The sequence below is a fragment of the Schistosoma mansoni genome, chromosome 2 (assembly GCF_000237925.1).
Source record: "Schistosoma mansoni strain Puerto Rico chromosome 2, complete genome".
NCBI lineage: Eukaryota > Metazoa > Platyhelminthes > Trematoda > Strigeidida > Schistosomatidae > Schistosoma > Schistosoma mansoni.
Window position 1 is genome coordinate 12904434 of NC_031496.1, and position 11421 is coordinate 12915854.

Genomic DNA, 11421 nt, shown 5'->3' on the forward strand with positions numbered 1-11421 from the left:
TAATAATAATAATAATTATTATTATTATTATTACTAACGCAAATAATATTTTGACTGACAGCTTTGATTAAATACAATAAAAGACTATTATGATTATGATTGTATATGGTGTTGTTTATTTTGTTTTGTTTTATCTTTTTACTTTAAAATGTTAAATATAAATTGTAATTAAATGAGTACACAACAAACTCATAGATTTATATATATATATATTAAATGTATATGCGTGAACTGTTATACCTTGCTTGTTACACCATTTTGTTGTTTATTTAAAAAAGTATTATTAAGAAAATAAATAAATAATAATAATCTTTTATTTTTAAAAAAGTTAATCATTTGCATCTGCTTTATTTAGTTTTACTATATGCATGTATTGCATGATTTCAAACGATGATAGTCTTAAGATTATGAAAGACAGTGAAAGAAATTAGTAAAAAAAAAGAACAGCTAGAGAATAATAGATGCTTTTTCCTTTGCTACACAAGGTTGGATTTAAGGTTACAAACAGCTTTGCGTGATACACACTTTTTATTCTGTAATATTATCAATTAGTGAGAGAGGTTGAGGGCTTTTCATGAGACGTGAAAGTTATGGGTTCGATCCGCGGTATAGTCATCAATAGGCATTCATAATGATGAATCTTATACTAGAACTAAGATTAATCAGTAGTGCAAACTATGAAATATATTAAACGATTTAAGTGGAATAAAAGTAACAATTGTTCTAGACCATAGATAGACTCAAAGATAGGTCTTAAACAGCTTTATCAAATTTCATTCAGTGTATTCTATGATTTAAAATTTGATACTTTACATACAATGAAAGCAGTGGAATTTTTCAAATGTGTACCTAACATATGAGTTTAGAAATTATTTGTAGTGGTTTTATCTTTGTCATGTATGTGTGTTTCATGATATATTATAAATAACTTATCCATCCAAACCGTTTTATGCTTTTTAAAATAAACTCTCATCTTCATAGATATTATTAACAATTGATTTTCTTGCTTGACAGCGTTTGTGGTATGTACGAAATATGATCAAAACCCCTAGGAAAATGACGAAGGTATACAGTTGATAACACGATTTTTATCTACATTGTGACCAGTGTCAACCAAGTGTGATAAACTAGATCTGAGTGTTGTTTCTGTCTGACCCTTTCTAACTCACACAGGGATGCATATATTTATTTATTGATTAAGTTGTCTGGCGGTATGCTCAATACAGTTATTTAATTATTTGAACCCTTTTCTTATTATATAACTTTACTAATTTTTAATGACTGTTATTCCAATGTCTACTTTTTTCCAGGTTTTAACCTACTTTCTACGCTGAAACGTTAACTCAAACTTTTGTTGTTCTCATTTCTACTAGTACATCATTCATTTTACTATCGATTAGAATTCTATACATATTATATTTAATTATGCAATCTATTTCATTGTTATCAGTAGCCAATTTTACTTCATATAATGGACAAAATCACTTTTAAACCATTCAGAAGGCAACCACAAAATATTGTTATCTAAATATTCTAAAATAAATATCATACGGAAATGTGAAGATTTATAGGTTACGATAGATTTATAGATAGTAAAAGTGAGCCTTTTACCGGCAAAAGTTAGGATGTGTGAATTAGGTAAAACAGGCTTTCTAATAATGAAGAATATCGATTACTGTAATCTATCTGAAAAATGTACAACATATTTCTTACATAATATTTCATCCTCAGAATTAAACGAATATTTCAGTGCGTTACTTGTAACACAATGCAAGATTTGATCTGAGTCTAAGTTGGTCCAAAGCTAGCCATATTATGTAGTGGTAGAGAAATCAAATCAACCATATATACAGCAAAGGATTCGATGTAATGTTAGTCCGTTTTATTTTCAAAAAGACCCAACATAGTCGTATTTCGAAAGAAGGAATAAATCCATATAATGTTTTGAAATCCAGAATATCTGAGGGCAGATAAAGAGTTGATACATCAGTTTTAAGCTTCATCGTTCATCATTTCCATCCATTGATTACGCTTATCGAATGGATCTTACCCTAGTAATATGCTCCATCACATCTCGCTCACTACAATAGTTAGCAACTTGAATGATTGAAATCATGCCATGTCTAGCCATTCTTAGCTTTTACTAACACATTTTGATGTCTATCTAGATGGTCAAGTGAGTTGAATTGTAGTTTTGCGTGCTTAAAAGACCGATATATAAACTTTTTGATAATTGGCCTACTGTTTAATCGTTCCCATCTTAATTAATACCAACCTTTTTCTATCAAAAATATCCCACAAAATATAATTATAATGTCCAAAAGTTTCTTATGCACCGAATGAAAGGTATCTGGTAAATTTTACCAACGAAGTAGGGGCTATCGACGGCTCATCAATGTTCATCAATAAATACCAATCTTTCGATCATATAAGTAGTATGAGATATGCTTTTTAAAATTCACACAACAATTGATTAGGATTTATACATTCAAAATAAAAAATAAGACATTTTCACAAATCTGTTGTCAAATCAGGTCACACCTATTAAGTTTCAAGGAAAAAGTCAATTAACTATCTTATTTCAAAGTAAATGTCATGATCAGTCATTTGTTTAACTGATTTTTTGTGGTTCTTTAACCAACTTCCCTGGTCTGAAACCCCAAGAACAAAGTAAAAGAATAGGGAAAATAAAATAGTGATCTAACTGAAGTGTGAGTTAACCAAATTTTCTCTACGTAAATATTTTTCATCAAAAAACATTTTTTCAGAACATACAAAAGTCATTGATTGCGATGGCAATTCTGTTTGCTACGTATAAATTGTTATATTATATTGATTGATTATCAGTTCTTTGAATTTATATGTTCGTAGTAAAAATTCAGTAAATATACTTACAAGTTTCATATTATGCAATCAGAGTAAGGCCTACTCTTTAAATTTTTCATTTTTTTCACCTTCTTTATCATTACCATCAACATCATCATCATTGTCTTATATTCTATGTACTGTTCAAATACACCAAAATGAACCAGTTCGAACCAACTAACAGTTAATAATTATTAAATAAAAAGTGATCATATTATTAGATTATTAGGTATTTGTCTCTTAACTGATTCAGTTTTATATAAGATTGTCTTTAAAGAAAATTAAGTCTAAAAGTAGCTTATAGTTTTTAACTCATAAACTAGCTTATTAAATACATAATGTATGTGGATTTATTCTTGTGTATACACATAGTTAAACAAATCTCAATTCATAAAGAATGCTTTTTTTCACGTTTATTTGAAGGATTTATAAAAATTCACGAGAACGTTTCAACTGTCTTTATTAATGGAAAAATGTCACTGATACTAATGAAATTAATAAAACCTAGTGAATAATTCACCGCCTAAAGGTTGAATAGTGGGACTACATGTAAATCGATAAAACTGGTTGATATAGTTGTAAACAAAGTCCACTAAGTAACTGTATGTTTAGAAATCTGAAATGATAAAAAACTCTTTATTCAATCTTTTAATAAATCTTCAGTTATGGTGTAATTTCATACTTTATTCTTTAAAATTATATGATCCTTTTAATCATATGATCATAAGTTAGTTTCCTATTGTAAATCATACTACTAACTATTTTCACTTTTCACTTCTTTCCCGAGTGAAACAAAGGCAGAATAAAAATGCTTCACCCTTAAATCAACCAATTACGGAGATACAAAACAATTAAAGAATTTACCAAGACTATAAATCTTCTTTACTTATTTCAAAATATTTACGACCGATTTTTTGTTAATAGTCATGATACACCCTCTGAGTGTAAGATGCGGTAACTTAAATTAATATGTACACTTATAACAGATCTTACATAAGATTAGTTAAATTTTTCTCTCTTTCTCTGTCTGTAATAAGATAATGATTGTATATAATGCGTAATAAAATAAAATTACCTTAACTTTTATTTACTATCAAGTTAATAATAGTAAATTGATCAATATATTAATAAAACAGCGTCTCATGAGATGATTTGTCACGAGGTCTCTAGTGATAACATTAAACAAACTAAAACTTACTATTTTTATTAGTTTTAAATTAATTGTTATTACTATTATTTATAAATAGTTTATATTTATATAAAATAAAGTAGCGAATTTGAAGATGTGATTAACCAAGTGTCTCTCTACCTGTTGATTCATCTGATTATAACAGTGGTTTATTATACATTGAATATACACTGATGATAATCATTAATAAGTAGATGAAATTAAATTTTTGTTTTTGTATTAATAATATACTGATAATTGACAAAACGTTTTTCTACTTTTCAATTATATATGTATGCACGACGAATACAATACAAAATAGTATTATCTGTTATGATATAAATATAATGAATAATGACATTCCAGTTCTACTTGTTGCATTATGTGCAAGGACATTGTCTTTTATAGTTTACTTTATGAACTGACCTTCAACATTCATTTAAACCAGGAAGTATTTCATAGTTGTTTTGTGATAATAAGATACTCCTCAGAGGCAATAAGCATCTTTGATCCCATTTTGGATTAAACTTAAGACTTTTAAGGTTCAAGGTCAACACTTTACCTTTTGACCACTGAGTGGATTTGAAATTGTTGATATTGACTTCAGTTGATTCACGATATTGTCCAACTGACTTCTAGTTAAAGGGCAAATACCATACATCTGATATGATCAAACTTTACTGAACAAGATTTCTCACTTAAACCAGAGTAACTATCTCTCGAAATTAGTTATAAGTAAGCATATAATTATTAGTAGCACAAGAGGTTTTTCAGCCTGTGATGTAAACTAGAAAGTAAAACAATCTTCAAAGACGTTTTAAGCTTGGTCATTAGTTTCACTGTTGCTCTTTGACTTACGGTTCAACACTGTCATAAGTTGGCTGATGAGAATTATCACAAAAACTGTAAACTGGATTTTGTAATTGTAGGTGTGCTTATAGACTAAGAAATATGATACTACATCATAAAAAGAAGGTTACTTCAGTCAAACACTTATTGACTTAGAATACCGTAGGCCCGTGAAAAACACATCTTGTTGTGGTAATGCAATGTCAGTGATTTGTGCTTTTAATGAAAGGAATAAACGAACCCTTGTGTTAGAAATCGTTTGGTTGACTGTTTCTTGAGTAGCGGTCTGAGCTATTACCCTCGATTACATATCCTCATTCTTAGTTTTAAGCTATTCGTCAACTCTAGTGCTAATAATGACACTATGAACTGTATGTTAAAGTGGTATATGACTAGATGAAATATATGCTGTTAGGTAAGTATTTAGAAAACTTTTTTTCTTGGAAGGTATCAAAACAAAGAGGAGAGCTAATTTATATGAAGTTATACCAGCTCTCCTAAATTGATCGATTAAATACAGGTTATTAGGACAATCGTCGTGAAAGTTCTGTCGACCACTTTGATAAGCACACTGAAATCTACAGACTGTTGTTAGTCGTGCTCAACTCTTACTCATTTTATTGATTAGTATACTTCTTTGTTAAAGGTAACTATACTAAAATGTTGTATATGCGTTAAAATTTTCTAAGCATCATTACAATTAGCATCAAATACGTAAGTATGCACTATTTGAAGTTGGAAAGATCAGCTATTATTACTTACACAATGTTAAGCAATTAAATATCATAGGACATTATACATTAATATATTGCTGATCAGATGTTTATATGGTCAAGAGTTTATAATGACACTTATTATTATTATTATTATTATTACATTGTTCACAAATGAATGTATGTATTGCTAACGAGTTGTGAACATAAATTTATACATCAGTTATTTGTCAAAAATCCACCCATATGAAAAATAAAGAATTTTTGTGGACGAACCGTTTTATGACTGGACAGTCTGTGTTACTAGAAGTTGGATTACACACATAACATGGAGGGCTCGTCAGTGGTAGAATAATAATTTTAAGAAAAATACAAACCCAGCTCATAATTCCATTTCACATGTAGTAAAACCTATGCTAACTCAATATGTTATCAAATAAACCAATAATCGTGTTTATTTTAATAACCGGCTGACAACTTTCGCAAAACGACTCAAATAACTTTGTTTGTTTGCCAGGATATTCATTTTAACGATAGGCAGACATCACATAGAAGTTGATGATCTTTCTATCTTAAAACTTTTTATCTTTAATTCCTTTCTATGATTTATATAACTTTTTTATTCTGACAAAAACGAAAACATGTTGTGAAGAGATAAGTGGTTGAACCTGTCCTTAGATGACAAGAAACTGAAGTTTACGTAACTTCCATTCGGAAATTGTTTATCATTAAGCTGACTTACTTGGATCACAAAATAGCATAACAGTATGCTCAGGAGTCTGATTAGCACTAGGATTTGATTGACCTGTTAGTGATTGACCTACTCCACTATCCATACTGCTTTGATGTGAGTGTTGATTACCAGGTTGGGGAGTATTAGGTAACACTGTGCCAACAAGTCGTGCTGCAGCCGCATTTATATTTGATCCATAAACTATGCCGGAGCTAGCTGACAGAATGAATTGCGGTTGTTGAACTCTTTGTGTTTTGGGGATTTGTTGTTGATCAAGTAGTACATGATTGGAGTTATTTAATGCATTTGTAGAAGTAACTGATGCATTTAATCGTAAGCATTCAAGTCCTTGGACCAATTGTCCAGATGATGTACTAATGGAACCGGTAACACACCCTTGTTGACCAGTATTTACATTTGAGCCGCATAGACCTGTAAGTGAGGAACTTGATGATAGAATGCCACTTAAACTACCAGGAATCCGAAGTTGAGTGTGACCCAAAGTTCCTGTTACTGTTGTTGTGGCTGTAGATACACCCGATGAGTTTGAACTTAGTATTATGCCTGTACTGGAACCACAATCTCGACCACTGGACATGGAAACTGGTTGACTACAAGAGCTATACAATATATGATAAAAATTTTGAATAAGAAAAGTGTCGAAAATAAACTATATTAAACATTTTATGGTCATAATCACTTATCAATACGTATGTAATTCGCCCTTGAGTTATCAAGCAACTGTAGGGAAATAATGAAAACAGCATAATGCAATCATACATGCCTGGAACTATTACTTTGTTCCACAACAGGATTGTTCTTTAAACCATTTGGTAAACTTCAAGGCTTATATGATTAATGATAATATTTAATTTCTTATACGAATTCAGATTCTTTGAATCCATTTAAATTAGAAATAAATAATATCGACTAGGATCGTATTGGATGATGGTAGAGTCTTATCACAAACTGATGTCGTGGATGGCAGGAAGTTCTAGATTTAGACCTATGTCAGTTTATCAAAGCATCATGTAGAATAATCTCAAACTGAAAAATGAAGTAACTAGTTACATATTAGTTCTTAACTCTTTATTAGTTGATCTGGGTTAATGAGATCACTGGATACGGTACATACAAGAAAAAAAATGTACAAGTTATGAGATTAAGAATACTTAGATTTTTCGACTTCGTATCAGTGGACATTTAAGTTTTACTATGAATATATCTGAAATGAGTTATTTTTAGAGTTTCAGATCAAGAATATGTCAGTTTTGAAAATAAGCTAGATATCATAATTGTTTAGAGTGTACTGATAAAGAACGTATGTTCACATCATGATATCTGTGAAACAAACTGCAATTTAACTGTGAAAGGTAACAGATTAGAACTTTTACATAAATTTACAGAAGAATTTGTTAATTTAAATTTACACATCTATTTGTATACTTTTTCTAGACTTGAATAAATAACCATTTTTATTTTTCAGTTATGTTGTTATAAAACTTACAATTGCGTGAATTTATCTGAAGCATATTAGAATGTATTTTGTCCATCATTGTACTTGGTGATTTTCTACCTTTGAATTAAGTCGTTATTGTAGTAACACGCAGTAGATAACATTAAAAAGATAGATATGTCATAGAACAATAATGAAGGTGTATTTCACACTGGTTAGTGTGATGACTATTGATAAAGCTGACTTCTCTTAATTGTTAAAATTGAACATAAAATGCTTGTGATAACACAGTGAACTAATATACTCGTACAGGTTTTATATGTGTAAAAATAATCCCATACATTTACATACTACAAACCAGTTAATTTCGAGCTTAAACGAAGATGAGTTTAAGTAAACATACTTGAGTAGGATATCGAATACACATCAACTTAAAAACGGCTCAAAACCGGAGAAATCAAAAGCAGGGTTTTTCAAATCTAACACCTGTCAGTTGTGCCTACCCATAATCTCACGCGGAATGGATCAGGAGACTTAGGGAACATGCAGTGAAAATGATACATCCACTTCATTTGGCACAAGTTCACATTTTTATCTTTACAGAATCCAATCTACAGTCTAATTCTTATTTATCATTATCGGTGGGTTGTTGCCTTACTTTCATATTCATCGACTTTACAGATTACTAGTTAATTACCAAGCTTCTGGAATAGTTATCTCGAAATCTGTTAACAGTAAACAAATTTTTAGTACATATTTTGTACAGTTTAAAGTTAATTTCTATCATAAGTTGACATAAGCATAAAAATTAGGTCGCCAGGCAAAAGTTGTTCGATGAATGGAAAGGAAGAAGCTAATGCACAGTTGCTTAATAGTAAAAACCATCAAACGACAAGTTAAAGTTCTGATCTCTGGTAAGGTCGTGGATGCACGCTACTAGGGAGTTCTCTACTAAGACGGAAAGACTGTTCTGTATTTCTTGGTTTCCAGTAGTAACTCAAATACTATTGATTTGTGACGAATGCAACATGTAAATTGAACTAGCTTCTGTAAAACCCTATCAACTAAAATACCAATTATATTTCTGATTTTAGATCGGGATTATTTTGCTTGAAATTTATTCATTTTTCAAGTTACCCACAAAAAGTGAAGTAGATATTACACTGATTATTAATGACAAGTATCTTGTATTGTGTAAGTGAATTGTTCCTAGGGAGACAGTACAAAGTTTACTTACATACATTGATCAAATAATATTCGTCCAAATTATCATTCCACTATTTCGAAATGTATACTGACAGTTGTTGTTAATTAATCATTACGAAATGGAAAATATAGGAATCAAATTAATAGGATAAAATGGAATAAATTATGTTAAGTTAGTTCTTTTATTTTGTTTCATAGTTTAACTAGTGAAAAAAATAGTTTTATTTTCTTGATTTCAACTAGGGTTCTGGATGGAACTAATTGTTCTTTTACAGATACAGTGTTGGAGTGCTTGAAAGGAGAATAACAGAAGTAGGTGATAGCTCAAATATAAACATCAATCCGCGTTGTCACAACTCGAACAAAGAAAAAGAGCAAAATAACAGAAGGAAAGCAAAAAAGTGGAAACAATAGTGATAATACTAATTACAGTGGTAAATCAATTGTAGGACATATTATTCATTAATAACAGATAAGTATAAGAAATTAAAACTGAAGATCAAGTAGAGAGACAAATATGAATGCTTGTGAGGTTTAGCTCACGTTTTCACGCATTGATTGCGACTGTTAAGCTGATTTCATCCAGAAGATTTGCATATTTCTATACAGTTCGACTTAGCAATTACTTATTTTAGGGCCTTAGTCTGTATGCTGATCTGAGTGCTGTTTGCTTTTTAATAACATATTATGAAGGGGTGGACAGTGTTAGCTATACCACTCGAAGGTCTTGACTATAAAGTTACTGAAAATTAACGTCTTTGTTCTTTGACTAATCATGTTTGATATCTTCTGTTGAATTATTAAAGTTATCCATTGAGTGATTCTATCATACATCAGTCATCTTTTGAATAACTTTTGATTAAACCTGTTTGACCAAACGTCTAGTTAAAGATGACAGTTATATTCCATAAATATGTACGGACATGGTCATATATATATATATATATACCTTCCAGTCCCGCTTGATTTTAAATATTAATCTATAGAAATTCGTTTGCTTTAACTATTACTGAAGTTATAGTTTTCTTCAACGAAAAGTATTTCAGCTCATTTTTGTAACATACAATTATTCATTTGCATGAAAGTGTTTTACAACGGCTTAGTGATACAGTGTACTTCAAGTAAAATAAACTACATATAAATGACTAATCGATTAATTAATTTTTTGTCTTATGAATTAAGATACATAGATAAGTCAAACGAAGATTTTTATAATTGGTTAAAATATTTATAAATGTACGAGTCTTGTTTCAATATTTTGCATAATAGAGTTCTCGTCCAAAAAACATGTCACTTAGTCAAACCTAAGACTGATAGTATATTTGGTGGTTATTCCAATATGAACTAAGGAGTCTGTAAATATTTTAAAAATTATTCACTATAATCTATTTCGGTGAATTTAAATATGTCTTTAATAATTTCAATTGTTTAAGATGAATTTGTTACTGAAAGCGTTAAACTGTTATTTATCGTGGTTGATTTAATCAGTAACATCTAATAATAAACTGAGTAGAATAGCCTTAATGTGCTCAAAAATTCTTCAAGTCATGTGAAGAAATTTGATAATGTCAGAATCATTTTGTATAGCATTTCAAAAAGCGTCAAGTTATATAAGTATATAGTGATGAGTTTAAAGGAACCAACCGAAAATGCGTTACAAGTGATTGACTTGTAGGCTGAGATTGTACGGGGAGACCTTGTGAATGTTGTCGTTGATGTTGTATACCACCGCGATGTTTGTAATTGTTCATTTACTTGATGTGAATGCTGATGATGGGGATAAGGCAACTGATTTGGATGAGCTCGATGATTGGCTGCAATATTTTGATTATTGTTGCCATTATTACCATTGTTATTATTATTACTGTTATTATTATTTACAGCAGTAGTTGATCTTAGACGATTTTGAACATTTGTACAAGTAGAAGATGAACTCAATGGTAAATTATGCAAAGGAAGTCCGGATGTTGATGAGTTTGGTGAAACAGATATAGACACCATAGGCGATGGTACTCCAGATTGATTTTTGCTAAGGAAACCCGATGGTGATGATGCGGAAACGCAGGCAGTTGGACTAGGCACAAGTGATGGTGATATTCTATCAACCTAGTGATTTAAAAATAATTCAAAAAACTATAATTTATTAAATTTATTAGGATTATGTTTGAAGTTTATTTTGATGCACTGAAACTAAGTTACATCACTCAAAGCGAAAAAGCATTGCAACTAAGTATATACGTTTAGTAAGTAGATTTTTAAAAATCTTAGAAGTTAACACTAAATGGCTGCTATTATTCCGTAGCACAGGTAAATCTAAATAATTTAATCCAAGACAAAATATAACGACAGAGAACAAGCACATTCATGGTAATTAGTCTAGGAAATGATATATAGATTATCTGTATTCGTCAAATCTACTTGTCATCTTAAT

General features: G+C 30.0%; 1 protein-coding gene across 1 annotated transcript in view; it reads right to left on the bottom strand.

Moving 5' to 3' along the window:
- The window catches only part of Smp_014820 (hypothetical protein), a gene marked incomplete at its 3' end in the record, with an annotated part of 27916 nt that extends 17198 nt beyond the window's left edge, over positions 1-10718 (bottom strand). The window contains exons 1-2 of the mRNA XM_018795739.1: positions 10635-10718; positions 6338-6948 (exon numbers count right to left, since the gene is read on the bottom strand). Of these exons, the coding sequence (XP_018650021.1) occupies positions 6338-6926 (589 nt within the window). The 5' untranslated portion in view covers positions 6927-6948; positions 10635-10718. The remainder of the gene's footprint in view (positions 1-6337; positions 6949-10634) is intronic.
- Between the last annotated feature and the right edge of the window lie 703 nt (positions 10719-11421).